Source organism: Pogona vitticeps, chromosome 3, assembly GCF_051106095.1.
Source record: "Pogona vitticeps strain Pit_001003342236 chromosome 3, PviZW2.1, whole genome shotgun sequence".
Classification (NCBI taxonomy): domain Eukaryota; kingdom Metazoa; phylum Chordata; class Lepidosauria; order Squamata; family Agamidae; genus Pogona; species Pogona vitticeps.
Window position 1 is genome coordinate 16,911,730 of NC_135785.1, and position 18,385 is coordinate 16,930,114.

General features: G+C 41.3%; 1 protein-coding gene across 11 annotated transcripts in view; it reads left to right on the plus strand.

The window, feature by feature from the left end:
• Window positions 1-18,385, plus strand: part of TNIK (TRAF2 and NCK interacting kinase) — a 327,386-nt gene that overhangs the window by 187,618 nt on the left and 121,383 nt on the right. For all 11 annotated transcript variants that reach the window (XM_020793810.3, XM_072996188.2, XM_078389655.1 and 8 more), the window contains exons 8-9: window positions 5,495-5,549; window positions 6,827-6,905. In XM_020793810.3, coding sequence (XP_020649469.2) covers window positions 5,495-5,549; window positions 6,827-6,905 — 134 coding nt within the window. The remainder of the gene's footprint in view (window positions 1-5,494; window positions 5,550-6,826; window positions 6,906-18,385) is intronic.

Genomic DNA, 18,385 nt, shown 5'->3' on the forward strand with positions numbered 1-18,385 from the left:
CAAGAACTCAGAACACAGAATAAAACTTATTAATAATAATTTTGCTAGCTGGATAGCTCAGTGGTTTAAATGAGGAGCCAGAGTTTGGGAGTTTGATTCCTCACAGCCCTTCCTATGATTAAAGCCAGCCTGTATGGTCTTGTAAGCTGACACACCTGCTTTGGCTCTTTGGTATTTTAGAAAGAGCTTGGAAGGATGCATTCACTTGCTATAGAAATTCCACTTAAAGGGAAAATCTTCACCCTGCCCCAATCATGTTACTACTCCAAACACACCCAAACATGTCGGAGTTTAGCAGCTAAAGAAAGTTGAGCTATTTGTTACTTGGACTGGGGACTACCAAGGAAAACTGGAGATCTCCACATAGGGCTGGGAAGAATCATGTCTAAAACCCAGGAGTGCTGCTGCCAGAGTTAATCAGAGTTGAAAGTACCAGGCTACATAGACAACATTCGGACTCAGTATAGGGCAGCTTTCCAAGTTCTACCATTCCATTTCAAAATGTTTATGAACACTGAATTCATACTTGGCTTCATCATTTTATGAATACTGTATAAATATATGAACCAATAGCCACTATGGAAGTGGAATTTCATTGCGGTGCTTACTATATAATATGGCTGAATTCCAAAGCAAGAGCTTGGGGCAATGCTGGCCTGTAGCTCAAGCAGGGTAGCTGACCATATCCCAGATTGTTGGGCTCAAGTGTCCCCTACTCAGACTCCATGCTTCTCTTGTGTTTGAGTTGGAATAGGGAGGAGCTCACAATGGGCATTACTATAATTATTGATATCTCCTACTATGATTATAGCATATTGCCCAACCTCCAGAATGTCAAGGCTTAAACCTTGGACATCTGGCATGCCATTCAGGTATGCCTCTTTCACATACTGAAGATACTGCCTCACCCAATTAAAAATTGTTAACAGTACCATCCCACCTGAGCTGAAGCTGAAAATACAGAAATTAATCTGTTCTATTTATTTAATGTTTCTGGTACTGACTTATTTTTTTAATGCAATTTGTCTTCTCAGTTCATGGCTTAATGGCCCTACTTGTGCCTCCTGTGTAAATACTGAGAAGTTACATTTTAAGTCTTTATGATGTTTTTTTTTCATTCCCTCTCTCTCACAGTATGTGACTTGAGTTGTTGTTTTTTTGAAATTTAATCTTTTTCCCCCCTTAACAAAACATGACTTTTGATGTGTGTCTAATACCCTGGCTTTGGTGAAAGAATTGTCTGTGATGGACAGCAGCATTTTCAAGGCATGTTAGAGTTACTTAAAAGCAGTTAGAAATGTCACTTAGCAAAGTCAGTTATTGCTTGTAATTGGATGAATGTGAAAAGAAGGACTTAGAGGGTTTTTAGTTATTTTTAGCTTTGGTATTTGCTGTTAGTTACTACTAGCATCTTATAGCAGTTATAGCTTTTTGAGATCACAAGCAATGCCCTATTCAGACTGGAAGGACGTCTGTATCTCCCCACTCCGACCCAACTCCTACAGACTCCCAGTTGCGTGCCCAGTCTAGTACTAGTTGTGATATTGGTCACATGACGCAGTGAGAAGCCTGCCAGAGCAGGGAGAATGCCTATACAATTGCCTTCCTCTCTGAATAGGATCCTGGCCAATATCCTCATTTAAAGGTGACAGTCTTTGGCTGAAATGCTGTTACTTAGCGTAGTAAATTGCACCAGAGCATTGAATCCCTGGGAGATTTGATGACTCAGCTCCTCCATAACTTCCACTGATTTCAATGAGCCTACCGTACTTAGGACTCACTACTCCAGGTCACTTTCTGGTGTTAATCTAAATCAATCACCTCTCTGCCTTCCTCTCCTTGGTCTCCCCTTTTCTTTTGTCTCTTCCACATTCCCTTTCTTTGCTATGTTTCCTCACTACCTCTGTCCTGCCAAACTTTTCTATCTCTTCTATCTCTACTGAGATCCTTTTTTGGGGAGTGGAATGCCACTTCTTTCTATTTTTATAATTGTACTTTTTAATCTCACCTTTTCAACAATGTGCTCAATGTAACTTCTTCCTCTGCTTTTTATTCTCAAACCTGTGTGGTTGCCTGTACTGCAGTGAGTCCTGGACACTTTGTGCCCAGCAGGAGAGGAAGCTGAACACCTTCCATATGCGTTGCCTCCGATGGATTTTTGGTATCACCTGGCAGGACAAAGTTCCAAATAGAGTAGTCCTAGAACGAGCTGGAATTTTCAGCATGCATACATTACTGAAACAGCAACATCTACGTTGGCTTGGGCACGTCGTGCGAATGGCTGATGGTCGGATTCCAAATGATCTCCTGTATGGAGAATTAGTGCAGGGAAATCGTCCCAGAGGGAGACCACGGCTGCGATACAAGGATATCTGCAAGCGGGATCTGAAGGCCTTAGGAATAGACCTCAACAGATGGGAAACTCTGACATCTGAGCATTCAGCCTAGAGGCAAGCGGTGCTGCATGGCCTCTCCCAATTTGAAGAGACCCTTGTCCAGCAGGCCGAGGCAAAGAGGAAGTCACAAAAGCACCAAAACCAGGGAGCTGGACAGGGAACAGATTGGATTTGTCTTCAGTGTGGAAGAGATTATCACTCTCGAATTGGCCTCCTCAGCCACACTAGACGCTGTTCCAAGTCCTCCATACAGAGCATGTTACCATAATCTTTCGAGACTGAAGGATGCCTACATAGTTTTACCGATGAGGACTGGTCTCAGGTTACACATCTCAGTTGGTGACTAAGGCTGTAACTACACTGGCAAGCCAAATTGAAGCAATTCAGCTTTGCTGTGACTTGATTTGCAACCTATTTTGCACTTTTGTTTTGGTGTCAGTGTCCACACTGGACCCTCAGGCTGATGCAGTTTGAGCTGCACCACAGCCCCCAGGCCCGCTTCCTTTGATCCTGCCCTCTGCCAATCCCCAGCCATCTTTCTATGGTTCATTGTAAAGCTGACCGGCTATTTAAAATGTTGCACAGCATGAGAGGAAATGGACCATTTTCCAGAGTTCTCCATATTCTACAAATATATGCAGACATACCGCAGAAACATAGTCTGCTGTAGTTTGTCAGAGTTGTATTTATTTAATACTGATTTTTATCTGTTTTTGTTTAGTTTACTGCTAGAGGTAATCTAGCACTAAAGTTGCATAACACTGTAGTGATAAGGTGATCCAACATTAACTAGGCAAATTGTTTCAAAAATACATCAGGGTGACTGAGAAGAAAGATCACAGATTGTTGTCCAAAATATCACAGCCTGCTTCGTACATCGCCAGAATATCGACCACAGTCACATTGTCCACCCTTTTGGGGGCAGGCGATTCAAATCATTCTAGCTTAGGAAAAAAAATTGATCTTTGTTGGGAGCAAAAAGGGATGGACTGATTTGAATTGGCCCTTCTGTCACGTGATCAGTTAAAAAAAGAGGAGATGCATCTATTTTGCACCCACAACAAATCCCATAGTATTTGACTGTGTAGTTACAGCGATTTTCCTGGACTTTGGATTTTCTGTAGGCATTTTCGAATATACATGAAATATACTGTTCACCTCAGAGATGATCTTCCACTTGTTCTGTCCTCTGAACAAGAGCCCTGTGAGATAGAAGCTGACTCAAGGGCACCTACTGAACTCCAGGGCTGAGGAAATTTGAATCTACTCTTCCTGGCCCTATTCTAGGACTCTAACCACTATGTTGCACTGTGCATTGTATTTTTATTGTGCTCAATTAAAAATATTTATGGTGCATGAAGATCCATGTTTGACTGCTTGCAAGTATATATTATACACCTTGACTTCAGCAAAACCTTTGAGAAAATAACTCAGGATATTCTGATTAGCAGGGTAACTGAGTGTTGCCTGAATAACACAAGTGTTGAGTGGATACACAGTTGGTTACAGAATCATACTCAGAGTGTGCTATCAATGGCTCCTTCTCAGAGAGGAAACAACAAGTGGGGTACCACAAGGCTCAGTCCTGGGCCTGATGGTCTTCAACATTTTTATTAATGACTTGGATGAGGAAGTGCAGAGAATATTTATCAGATGTGCAGATAACACAACACTGGGTGAAATAACTAATAATTTCGAAGTCAGGAGCAAAATTCAAAATATCTTGATAGGCTCAAGCACCAGGCTGAAAACAACAGAATGAAATTTAGCAAGGAGAAGTGCAAACTGCTATACCTAGAGGGGGGAAAAAAACAAATTCACAGTTACAAGATGTGGAATACTTTGCTCAATACTACAACAAGTGAGAAGGATCTTGGAATTGTTGTAAGTCACAAGCTGAATATGGGCCCACAGTGCAGTGTGGCTGCAAAAGAAGGCAGATGCTATTTTAGGCTAAATTTACAGATGTATACCCTCCAAATCCCATAAAGTACTAGTTCCCCTCTGTTCGGCACTGATTAGGTCTCATCTTGAGTACTGTGTCTCAGTCTGGACACAGCACTTCGAGAAGGATGGTAGTCCCCATTAGCCGCCTAGAGTGGTCTGGTAGTCCAGATAGGCAGGGTACAAATCAAATCAAATCAAATCAAATCAAATCAAATCAAATCAATCAATCAATCAATCAATCAATCAATCAATCAATCAATCAATCAATAAATAAATAAAGGATGCCGACAAACTGCAACATGTTCAGAGGATGGCAACAAGGATGATCAGATGACTAGAAACCAAGTCCTATGAGGAAATCCTAAAAGAACTGGGCATATTTAGCCTTGAGGAAAGACTGATAACACAAGTTGCAGGAAATCCGATTTCAGTTCAATATTGGGGGAAAATATCTTTACTGTTAGAGCAGTACAACAATGGAACCTCAAGAAGAGGTAAGGGTTCCTACATTGGAGACCTTCAAGAGAAAATTGTGCAGCCAGCTCTCAAATATACTTGTATTTGGATTCCTGCATTGAGCAGGGGGTTGGACTTAATGGCCTTATAGCCCCCTTCAACTCCATTATTCTATGATTCTATTTTAATGAAAGTCTTTTTGCCTCTTAGAAAAATTGTGCTACCAAGCTCGAGAGAATAAGGATCTGAGAATATTGGAAGGAGGGGGGCACAGCATATGGGACTAGTAGACAATTGCCTCTTGCTTTTGAAGAAAGATTAACTGCCAGCTTGTTTGGATTTTTTTTTTTACTTTTCAAAGAGTTATTCCTTTTTATTGGAAAAGGATCATGTAGGATTACATAGCTTCTGCGTTCTTATTTGCAAATTGTTCCCCTCCCCTCATGGGAAAAGAAACCAACTCTATATCTTCAAGAATGGAAATAATATAAAAGCTGGTGTCTGAAAGATCTGAATCTTTTGAGCCTGGGAGATCAGAGACTGATTCAGATAATACAGATCAAACTTTTAGCACTGAAATGGCCAAGACCTTTTTCGATGGTAGTCCCCATTTCCCCGTATGGTTCCCAGTTTTTTAAGGGGGTCAACTAATATTGCACATTTTTAACAACTTTGTTGGTTGTTGTTTCTTGCAGAGTGATTTGTGGTCTTTAGGGATAACAGCCATCGAGATGGCAGAAGGAGCTCCCCGTGAGTACAATCATAATTTCATGCTTTATCATACTTCAGATTGTTAAAATTCATTATGCACTTGTACTGAGTCCAGTTATGTATGAGAAACTGTAGACAAATTATCTCCAAGCAACATGGTGAAATGTTATAGATGCAGAATATATGAAATAATTAGCTAACAAGTTGAAAATAAGAAGAAACATTGCCTCTGTCTTATTTTAAGCCAACATCCACAACATTCCAGTACTCTACCATGCATGACAGAAAGCAGAACACACAAGAAGGCTGGATTAACATGCATAGTCTGACTTCTTTTTCACCAGGGGCCAGAAACAAGTTTAGCTTGCAGTTGAAAAGTGTCCCTTTACTTTTTGTTGAATAAATCAGAATATGCCATCCATTCCTTGGGGTGCCAAATTTGTAAACAGTACTTCAGTTGGGTGTACTGGCATCCTCTAGGATATGACCATTAGAAGTGGTCACAGAGGACTTTTCTGTGTATTTGGATCTGGTTGCAGAACTTGTTTGCTATTTTGAATAAATGAGATAGACTTTTTAAAAAAATAATTATTATAACTTTAACTATGTTGTCTAACAAACTTGTGGAGCAGTTTTTTCTCTCTCTGTGATGTTCATCCTGGAACAGGAGACTCAGTCAGCGGTTGGGAGAAAGGATAAAAGGGAGCCTGATCTCCCGAAGGAGAGCATTTCACAGTCTGGGAGCTTGTCACATAGAAGGCTCTCTCCCCTGCCCACATAAGCTGTAGTACTGATAAGAGGACCTTCTCTGATGATTTTAAATGCCAAGAAAGCTCATATGGGGTGATACCGTCCTTCAGATAGTTAGGGCCCCATGGATATTAAACTGTGTGATGCTGATTGGCCCACAAAACTAGCCATTGTGCACGGGGCTCTGGATGCTAGCACTTGTGTGGGCCTTATATGAGACCTCTGTGGACCCACTAACTGCCCAAGAATGCCATGTGCTAATGGTGCAGTCTCATACAATATGAGAATGGCCCCAAGATGTGAAATAGAGATAAACCAATGGTACTATAAGCTAATGCAACAAGCATTTTTTAGCAGAAATCCCTCACTGTGGTATATTTTCTGTCTTTGAGAGCAGAACATGAATTAAAAGCATGTTAATGAACAATGTAAACGTCCTGTATCACACATGCCTATAAATAGAATGCCATGTGGTCTTAGTGTAGAATTGAATGTCTTTGATAGGATATCCTGTGTTTTCTATCAAGTTTCATGTTACATCTGATGCTTCTTTTATGATTGTTCAGCCCTTTGTGACATGCATCCCATGAGAGCTTTGTTCCTTATTCCACGAAACCCGGCCCCCAGGTTGAAATCAAAGAAATGGTGAGTAGGTCTGTTCTCCAGCTTTCACGCAGCTTTGGATTTGCATGCTGTAGGAAGCTGTTCTATGTTACTTACAGGCTGTGGGATGTAAAAATAAACACACGTACTCAGAATGAAAATACAAACACCTCTAGAGCAAATGTGAAACAGTGTGTGACAAAAAATTTGGAAATGTCAGTAGTGTGAGGTTTTTTTCCCTCTTTCAAGCTAAGGCTGTATGGATTTGTTTGTAGCATGCCGAGCCAGAGTCTGGATTGACACCTTCTGTAGCCTCTCTGTTATCTACAAATAAAGTAACTGTATGTTATAGATGTTACATACAGCACTGATGTTACCTGTCTGTCATGGGTTGGAGGGAAAGTTCCATCCTATGGGGAGTGGAAGGCGGGACATCAGGAGGAGGGGCTGTACTGTATATATATGTGGAGTTTGTGTGAAGGAGAAGGAGAGCTGAAGGAGAGCTGAGAGAAGAAGCTGGAGTGGGAGTCTGTGTGTCAGACAGGGTACTACTGTGTGTCAGTCAGTACCAACCTGATAGGTTCAGGTGTCTGTATGGGTAGCCAGAACTGATAGGTTCAGGGTCTGTGCTTTATCTAAAGGTGTTCTGTGTGAACCAAACTGGTGTATGTATGATTGAGACTAAGCCACGTTACTGTATCTTATTCACTTGATCATTTTATTTTCCCTGTGTGTTATTTAAATAAACCTTGTTCTTTTATTTGTTAAAAATCCATTCCTGGTCTGTGTGACTCCTTACAGGGAATGGTTGGTGGCAGCTTAGTGAAACTGTGGCATATCCCAGTAGGTCTGGGGTTGTCACAATAGAATCATAGGATGTAGAGCTGGAAGGAACACCACTAAACATGTGGCTCAACGGATAGCTGATGCAGGAAATCCATACCTGAAGTAGCCTTGATATATCGAAGCCAATTTAAAAAGGACTAACCAAGGAGAGTCTACCACTTTCTGAAGCAGTTCATTCCACTGTCATGTGAACAGGTCTAAGCAGAATTTAATTCTTGTACAGTGTATCGTTAGAACTTCGAACGTTGTCATTCTGTTCTTTGGGTTCTGTAGTACCCTAATGAATTTGACCAACATGAATTTGGCCAAACTCCGGGAGGCAGTAGAAGACAGGAAGGCCTGGCATGCTCTGGTCCATGGGGTCACGAAGAGTCGGACACGACTTAACGACTAAACAACAACAAAAGTACCTTAATGTTATATTGTAGCCTAGCAAAACCTGCACACCCACTTCTTGTACTGTATGTGTGAACCAGGAGATAGGCCGCTGCACTCTGTGTTAATGCAATCAGAGCATGCTAAATGCTACAACAAGGCCTTCTGGTATTTAGACAGTCTTGAATTCACGTTAGAAAGCAACATTTTAAATGGGAGTTTATTCAGAGTCTGAAATCAGCAGCTGTCTCCTGGGTTCTGTGGTTCCTGAGTCCAAGAAGAACACTATCACACACTCCTATTAGAATGTGTGATAGTGTCTAGCCCAGCATGCTGTAAAGCCCTTGGGCTAGAGAACACTTGTTAAAGACACAGAAAAGTGGATTACTCAGTGCAAGACTCCTGAAAGCTGAAGGTGAAGAAGTTGGTGAAATCCTCTAATAAGTAAGGAGAGGATTTGGAGCCTCACTTGCTGCTATGAATTGGAGGAAAAGCACTGGGAAAATATTGCTTTGTTTTATTCTTTCCTTGACATCTGTTTTCAAATCACCTTAACTCACTTAAAAGCAAAGGACAGAGTTGTTTCCTTGCTACCTTCCCCAAATCAAAACTAAAAAGTTTTTGTATTGTTATTTACAAGTAGAGTTATATACAACCCCCACCCCCTAGTTTGGTTCAGGGACCATTTGGGTGATTTTGACTCAGTTGATTTAGAAATAGGGATTACCAGTTTTCCCATGTTTTGCACTGGAAAGCCAAAATGGCTATAACTTTTTTGGTTCCTCATATATGAAATTCAGAGCCGCAACAGAAACCAAAGAGGGGAGTAATCTATTGCATTTCAGACGGGTAGTGTCATGGATAGAGATGGGTGCGAACCACAAAAATGGTAGTTCCAAACTTTTTAAACAAATTGAACCACTGAACAGTTCATTTAAAAAAAAAGTTTGTGTCTGGGGAAGGAGAAACTAAACCCCCAGTCCCATAACCTGCCCCTGCCCTCTTCCCTCTGCCCCAGTTGCCTCCTTACCTGGTCCTGCCTCCTCCTCCATCGCTGCAGATGGGTGATCCGACACAGCGGGGTCCCCAGTTTGGCCCTGCACCGTGCTGGATTGCCCTTTTGCAGCCCTGTAATCTGCCCCCGTCACCTCCTGTCCCGATCCTGCACCTCCTCCTGCATCACTGCAAATAGGCAATCTGGTGCCACACGGCCCTGATCCGGCACCACGTGGCACTGGATTGCTCATTTGCAGCCCGCAGCCCATGACACTTCCCTACCTGGACCTATTGCCTCCTCTGCCATCTTGAAAGACAGGCCGAGCTTCCCTCCCAGAAGCCAGGCCTGCTGTCCCGGTCCATGGACCCGCCTACAAGCTGATAGGCGGCAGCTTACACAGAGACGGCAGGCTCATCTCCCAGAAGGGAAGCCAGGCCTAGTGGGTCTCAAGATGGCAGCGGAATCTGAAGAGGAGGAAGCAACAGGACCAAATAGGGAAGTAATGGGGGCAGTGGGAAGGGAGCAGGAGGCAGGCTGTGGAGCCGGGGGGAGGGAAACAAACCAGGAAGCTCATTAAATTGTTTAAAAAGTTCATGGTTTGGGGCGGTTCAAGTTTGTTGGTTTTAACAAACATCCTGGTTTGTTTTTTGGTTTGTTCCCATCTCTAGTCATGGATGTGCACATTGTTGTTATTTCAACTCATATACAGTGGTGCCCCGCATAGCAACGTTAATCTGTTCCAGGATTAACGTTGCTATCCGGATACATCGCTATACGGAATGTAAAATGCCATAGGAACGCATTAAACTCCGTTTAATGCGTTCCTATGGGGTGAAAACTCACCAGTAAGTGAAGATTCCCCATCCGGCCACATTGGAATCATCGCAGTGCGATCACATTAGCGATCGCAAAAAAGCGTCCTTATGCGGATTTGTTGTTAAATGGTACGCTTGTTAAGCGAGGCACCACTGTACTTATATGGTGGTGAGGCACTCTGTAAGTGGTTTACGACATAAGCACATTGACGCCCAGTGAGCTACTGGGGGTGAGGTACTTGGTATTGGGGAGCATAATGTTTATTAAAAAAAAACACAAAATACTAATCTTCAAAGCATGTACCCCTTTTTTGTTCAGTTTATCCTATTCATGCAGCTTTTGTCCTACTGTTGACACTACCTTCCAAGAGCCTGTAGAAAATGCCTACACGAGTAGTTGAAGAACTGCACCAAACAGGAGTCAGCAAAAACAAAGAAAGAGCTGGAAGAATCAGTTTTGCATGAAAAGAGTATAGAGGACACTGGACAAGCAGACAGGTAGCAGGGAGAACCCAGGAAAAGATTGGGGTGTGGGGGGGGGATTTTGACTGAGATTTAGGCGCTATTGATTTGGTGGCCTTTAGCATGGTGTTCATCTCTCTCTTGATCCTATAACATGGGTGCAATAAAACTATGCTATCTCAAAGAAGATAGTTCTAAGTGTCACTTGAGATAATTTATGTGGAATGGAGGGGTAATGTGTTTGCAATATTTTGGATACTTGGGGAAGGTGTTTAAAAACAGTTGCTGTAGGAGGTATGTTATCAATTTCTGGGTGACTCTTACTACTTCAACATTGCTTTGCATTGCTTTTTAAAGCAGCAGGGGCTGGATAGCTCAGTGATTTAGGTATCCGGCTGTGGAGCCACAGGCTGGAAGTTCAATTTCCCACTGTGCGTCCTGAGAGAAAAGCCAGCTTCTGTGTCCTTGAGCAATCTGCACAGTCCCAGGGTACCCACAGAAGAAGGGAGTGTTAGACCACTTCTGTGTGTTCTCTACTACTGTATTCTGTAAGGCAGAATTAACTTGCAGCGTGCAGTTATTTAAAGCAGTAGGAGAGGGGGGGAAATGTAGGCAGTTTGGTTTTTAGAAGTATTCAGCAGCAATTGGACAACTCTATGTGCCAGATAAACACAGCTGTGTATCCTCTTTTATTACTCCATTCATCATAGTTTGCCATAGGTAGGTTGCTTGAGCAGGAGAAAAATGACAGGAGGGAATTACATTGAGGGTGGAGTAAAGGGGAATTAAGTGTTTACACATAGTCTTCATAGAGGATGAACTTCCTGTTTGCTCGTTCTGTGGAATTTTAGAGATGCTGACACACAAAAAGAAGTCCTGTTTGTTAGCCACTTTCTAATTTTCCTTGATTTCTCAGTGTGCTTCTTCTTCTAACTGAACCTGAGGATAGTTCTCTTCTCCCTATTTGTTCCTTTATGGTGGTTTCTTTCTCCTGATTCAGGTAGTAGCCCTTGCACTATAGCTTATATACCTGACAGTTTTGGCAGTCCTTGAATCCAGTAAGGTAGGAAGTGGATGTCTCCAGTTCAGATAACATGCAGCAGCAAATGAAATGCAGCTGCCTGCTCCGTGGACTGAAACGGGGAACATTTTATATTTGTAGGGTACACATGCTAAGAGTTACAGATACCTTAAACAATTTGGCTAGAGTTGAACAGAGATTCATTTAGTGTTGAAGTGCTTGCACACTGAACACACACAGTCTTGGATCTTGTCAACTTGAGTTGTGTGTCAAGTTCTTTGTGTGCATGCACACATTCACTGGGCTCTCCCTGAAGGTCTGATGGTTGATCCTTGTAGGTTCCTCCAGAACAGAGTTGCACAGTTTGTCAGTTGGAGATTCTGTTGCAGTGCTCTTTTGCCCAGATCTTAACGAATGGGAACTTGCAGTGGGGTGACTTATGAAGAATGCACCTCACCACCCCATATGCTCTTCAGTGTGCAAGGTCTCTTATCACCCCTTCGCTGTGCATGCACATATAATAGCAGACCATTTGCTACAACAACAGCATCATGCCTCCTCCTTTACCACCACCACCACCACCTACCTATTCCTATGCAAAAGAGATCAGGGAAGCATATATACGTCATTATTTTTTTAACCAGGATGAGGAATGTGTTGTTGGACAGTAGATGTTCCCTGTATCGCCAACATATCCAGTTGTGAATGATGGGTCCAACAACATCTGGAAAGGCACACATTTTCCATACCTATTTTAATCCTTTCAACAGCCCTTTGATTAGATAAGGTTACCAAGTACTGTGACTGAAAATAATTGTTTGGTAACATGCGAGCCAGAGAATCCAAGCTCTTTTTGCAACAGAATAGATATATGTGCCTAAGTGTAACACAGAGAATTTCTTCCATTTATTTGGCTCCATAATATTAATTTATCAGGTTAGAATCTTGTAGATTAATGTTTGTGGATTGGTATCAGTGATTGCTTCTTTGATTTATACACTCAGGAAATTATCTATTATAGGTTAAATTAAACTAAAGATTAAAACACAAACTTTAAATCATGTGGAATGTTCAAGAATGTTTAAAAAGATAATCCACCGCAATGCAACTGGAGCTTGCGATCAGCTGCTCCAGAGCTGTATTCATTCAATTTTTTTACATCTGTTAAACATTAACAGTCACTTAGCTCCTAACCAATTGGTATTTACTGAAAAATAACAGGCTTATGAAAGTATCCTGTAAAATTGGTGATTAAAACATATTGCTTTGGGCATGCTTGCTTCCATAATAGGCTGCAGATATTCTGCACAAATGTTTGTTTTACACAAACAGATGATATAAGATAAAATTGGTCATTTTTGGCTGTCAGGTTGGTAGTCAAGTAGCAGTAGATCACCTCTAAACATTCTGAGAAGATAATCATTTCTCTACGTTTTAGAATAATTTGAAACAGTTTCTCACTGTTAGTTGCACAAGGGCACAAGAGGACCCTTTCCTTATTTCTCCCACAGCATCCCTTGAAGGTTTTCCCTTGTTTTGACAACCTGTTTGGAAGTGGGACTTCAGAGTCTTAAGGCTACATTAACCAATGAAGGTTTTCAATTGATTGAATTTTAGTGTAGATTTTATCCTGTGCGGTTAAGGGTTAAATGTATTACTGTTACATTTTGACTGAGCATGACTTCAAAGAAATGGTGTAATGTACACGTTAATTAGCCCACTCACCAAAGACCTTGATAAGGAAATGATTCCTGAAACTTTAGTATCCAGACATTAGGACTGTTGAATAATAAACAGAAGTTGTTTCAAATATTCCTCAGTATCACAAGACAATACCTACATGAACGAGTAATGACGATACAGTCTTTTATAGATAGATAGCTGTACAGACCTGACAGATACTACATCAATTCTACCGGTGCTACAAAAGCCCCAAAAGGGATGAAGACTTACATTTCAGAAGTTTAGGTGTTCAGGAGTTTAGATGTTGTTGTTTAGTCGTTTAGTCGTGTCCGACTCTTCGTGACCCCATGGACCAGAGCACGTCAGACCTTCTTGTCTTCCACAGGAGAGTTTAAATACAGCACCGGTATTCAAAGTTGTCAGTGTGGTACCTGCTAACCTTATTTAAAGTTATGTGTAAATACTGTACCACTTACCACTGGTCCTTGGGGTTAACACATGTTTACTTCCTGTGGGAGAAGCAACAGTATAGATTATCATAGTCAAGGTCAGTCTGATCCTACATTCAAGATTTTATGGTAGAAGAAAAGTTAGAAAGTGACCAGAAGCTCCATTTAGAGACTTCTACAATGTGATTTATGCAATTGTCTTGGAGGAAAGCCCAGACCTCCCATACATCCAATATGACTACCATAAATTGAAGCGGAATTTATCATTACAAAATAAACTGGAAAACAGATTGTGCTCATTTCCTTGGTTCATTGAAAGGTCTGTCTTAAGTTCTAATACAAATAAAGGAACAGGTGATATCTTTATTGGACCATTAAGAAAGGTATAACCTGTTCGTGTATTTGTATTGTTTTGAGGACCATATACCCTTATCCTAATGTTTTTTTCTGAATCAAGTTCTAATGTTACCATGAAAATTGATTTCTGTCTCTGTGCATGTGTGCACACCTATGTACTGAAACACATATCTCTGTAAAGAGATTGATTGAGTCTTCTTTATTATTGTTAATTAAGAATGTACTTAATTTCCCTAAGCAATTGATTATTGCTTAGGGAAAATAAGTAAATATTAAGAGATAATAAAGAAGTCATTTTTCAAACCTGGGATGTTATGTTGTTATTCAAAATCCTCTACCACACATTTAGCTACATCTTTGTAACAGGCAAGCTCACGTTCTAGAGTATAAACTTGCTAAATTCATGCACTTCTCTCTCTTTCTCTGTGTAAACTGTCCCCATAGTTCAGCTTAATGTAAGGCACTAAAAAGTTGCCTTCTTTGTTGCATGTCTGATGGCCCATTCAGTACTCCAAGTAGATGCTTGTTAGTGTAGTCATTAGGCATGTATATGTGAACCAACCAATGGATTAAAATTCTTCTGTGCTTCCTCTTTTCTTACTAATGAATATGCCAATAAATTGCTGTTAAGAGTGAGATGTGTGTATTCTGATGTTTATTTATCTGATACTGAATACAAAGATACTTTATCTCAATTACCGTTTTGAGAGAGATGTCTATTATTGAACTGTCAGCTTTGGAAGATAAAGCTTATTCATTTATATTGTTGTAGAATTCTGGCAATATGTGCCAGCTTCTGGCACTAATTTAAGTCAGTGTTCTCATTTACCAAAGCTGCATCCTGCTTTAGAGTCCATCAGAATGTCTTTGTAGTACTGCTACTCTTCTCTGTTTTATAACAGAATAGAAAGAGTTGTGACAGCTTGTGATCCAAAGAAGAAGAGCAGAAGGAAACAGTTGGGAAGATTTAGATACATGGGTTGGATGGAATGCCGTTTGTCCATTTGCAGAGGTGGGGGCAGCAGCAAGTAAAACCCTAGAAGTAGTCCAAGGAAAGAGAGCCAATGTAGTGTAGTGGATGGTGGGATGGATAACGGCTTAATAATCTTCTCAAATATAAGACTGCTACAGTAGGGCCAAATTTGTCATGATAAGGCCATTGTTCTTGTGTCTTCACCATTCACGCACCAGGCAGGGTGGCAGTCCTACTTCAGTAGGGCATTTCTACTTCCGAGTGTGTGTGTGGCAGGTTTTCTGAATCCTCCTGCTGAAATGTCTGCTTATCTCCCTCAGATTTAATTTGCTGCAAAAGGCAGACAAAATTGAGATGATGTCTGTTATAGGATTAAACATGTTGGTGTAGTAGGAAGTTGCCCAGATTTGTAGTGGGTGGGGGAAAGAATTACTAACAAGAGTTTTGTGCCAAATTAAGTCTGTCACTAGAAGAGCAAGCAAAGCTCACTGAGCTTGTGCCTGGATTCAAAAGCAGGGGCTTAGCATGCTTGCCACTGGTAGATATCCAAGCTCCATGGTACAGTTCATGCTCAACATGAATTTCCAGTTCACTCTAACTTCCTCCATTAAAGCCAAAGAGTTCCCCTGCTTAATGAGATCAAACGTGTTATCTAGTCAAATAATTCTGTTACACAGCATGCGGGTAGTGGCATATGGGAAGTCCACCAGTCTGATTACAAGAGTATCAGAGGCATACTAGAAATAATATTTTTCATCTTGACTGGCAGCCATTGAGATGGGCCCTCGTCGTTGTTGTTTAGTCGTTTAGTCGTGTCCCACTCTTCGTGACTTCATGGACCAGGCACACCAGACCCTCCTGTCTTCCACTGCCTCCCAGAGTTGTCTCAAATTCATGTTGGTTGCTTCGATGACATTGTCCAACCATCTCATCCTCCGTCGTCCCTTCTCCTCTTTCCCTCACACTTTCCCAACATCAGAGTCTTTTCCAGGGAGTCCTCTCTTCTCATGAGATGGTCAAAGTACTGGAGCCTCAGCTTCAGGATCTGTCCTTCCAGTGAGCACTCAGGGTTGATTTCCTTTAGAATTGATAGGTTTGTTCTCCTTGCAGTCCAGGGGACTCTCAAGAGTCTCCTCCAGCACCACAATTCAAAGGCACCAATTCTTCGGCGGTCAGCTTTCTTTATGGTCCAGCTCTCACTTTCATACATCACTACTGGAAAAACCATTGCTTTGACTATTCGGACTTATTTGGCAAGGTGATGCCTCTGCTTTTTAAGATGCTGTCAAGGTTTGTCATCGCTTTCCTCCCAAGATGCAGGTGTCTTTTAATTTCATGGGCCTACAAATCCTCAATTGGAGTTGTCTGATTATCTTTTAAAACACCATTATATTTTGTGGCAGTGAATTTGAAAGGTCCTGGACTGGGTGAAAAGGTGCTTCCTTCTATCTGTTCTGAGTTGCTCATCATTCAGCTTCAGCAACTGAGTCCAGGTTCTAGTAAGAAGGAGAAAAGCTGGGTGGATTTGTACAAGGGTGGTGTAATACCGGCAATATTATTATTAGTGCCATGTCTAAATATGATCAATGTGAAAACTGCCTTTTTGTCAAGCAGCCACACATTTATTTGACATTTTAATTGAACTAACTGATAATCTTAAGATTCTTTTAATTTTAGGCTCATGTCTTATCAGCGTACATTGGAAGTTGGGCTTATTTGCCCTGATATTCTCACTCTATATCCTCTCTTTAATCAAACAATGCAGTACAATTCTATGCATGTGTACTAACATACAAGAAGTAAATACTGTTGAATTTGATAAAAGGTTACCCTCATGTAAAGGTCGGTCAGTTCTCAGGGGTCTCCCCTTGTTTTTGTGCCACTATCATCGGGATGGTGCTGTCAGCAGCAGCCACAAAAATTGCCTTCGGAAGCACATGTGACCTCCACTCCGAGTCTTGTCCACTCTTGGTATATAGGATGGCACTTTGCCCAAGTCGGGCAGCAGAGGTATGAATGGAGATCTCTTCTCTTTGGAATGCTGATGGTGCATCAGAAAAAGGATCCTGTGTTCTTAAAAAGTATTGATGGCTTACAGAAAGAAGATGGCAAATATCTACTCAGCCTCTGTCTTCTTACAAAAGCAAAACAACATTCAGTCATAGTACAAGAAAAATAAAGGAGTCAGAGAGCAGGCTGGTGCCCAAGATAAATAAAGTGGCAGTATGGGAGCACAAGCAGAGACATCACTTTGCCAACAAAGGTCCACATAGTCAAAGCTATGGTTTTTCCAGTAGCGATGTATGAAAGTGAGAGCTGAACCATAAAGAGGACTGACCGCTGAAGAACTGATGCTTTTGAATTGTGGTGCTGGAGGAGGCTCTTGAGGGTCTCCTGGACTGCAAGGAGATCAAACCTATCCATTTTGAAGGAAATCAACCCTGAGTGCTTACTGGACGGACAGATCCTGAAGCTGAGTCTCCAATAGTTTGGCCATCTCATGAGAAGAGAAGACTCTCTGGAAAAGGCCCTAATGCTGGGAAAGTGTGAAAGCAAAAGGAGAAGGGGACGACAGAGGAAGAGATGTTTGGACATTGTCACTGAAGCTACCAACATGAATTTGACCCAACTCTAGGAGGCAGTGGAAGACAGGAGGGCCTGGCATGCTCTGATCCGTGGGGTCACGAAGAGTCTGACACAATTTAATGACTAAACAACAACAAAAAGCCACTTTAAATGAATTCAAGTGTGTGGGGTCAGAGTAACTAACTACATGTAAGGGTACTAAAAGGACTTGCAGGTGTAATCTCAGAGTTTCTGTCTGTAATCTTTGAGAATTCATGGAGAATAAGGGACTGGAGATAAGCAATTATTGCCCCTATTCTCAAAAAGGGGAAAGAAGAAGATCTATGCAATACTGGCCAGTCAGCTTGGCATCAATAATAGGAATGGCTCTAGAACAGATAATTAAACATTTGTTCTGTGAGAATTTAGAAAAGAATTTACCGATTAATAAGATGCAGCACTAGTTTCTCAAAACAACAACAACAACAACAACAACAACAACAACAACAACAACAACAACAACAACAACAACAACAACAACAACAACAACAACAACAACCAGGTTGGACTGATCTTATTTTTTTAAATCACAGGCTTAGTAGATAAAGTAAGTGCTGTGAATGTGTTGTATTGTGATTTCAGCAAGTCTTTTGACAAGGTCTCTCACAATATTCCTGTGATCAAATGTGGCCTTGACAATGCTACTTACTATTAAGTGAATTTGTAGCTAGCTGACAGGTCATGTCCAAAGAATGCTTGAGAATGGTTGTTCATTATCCCAGAAATAACTCACAAGTGTGGTGCCATGGCCTGGTTTGGTTCAACATCTTTATAAATTACTTGGATCAGTATGTGGAGGAAATGTTCATAAAATTTGCAGATGACACTTGACTTGGGAGGGGTAGCTAATACTTTGGAAGACTAGAATCTGGATTCAAAATAGCTGGAGCAAATTGGAGAAGTGGGCCAAAACAAACAA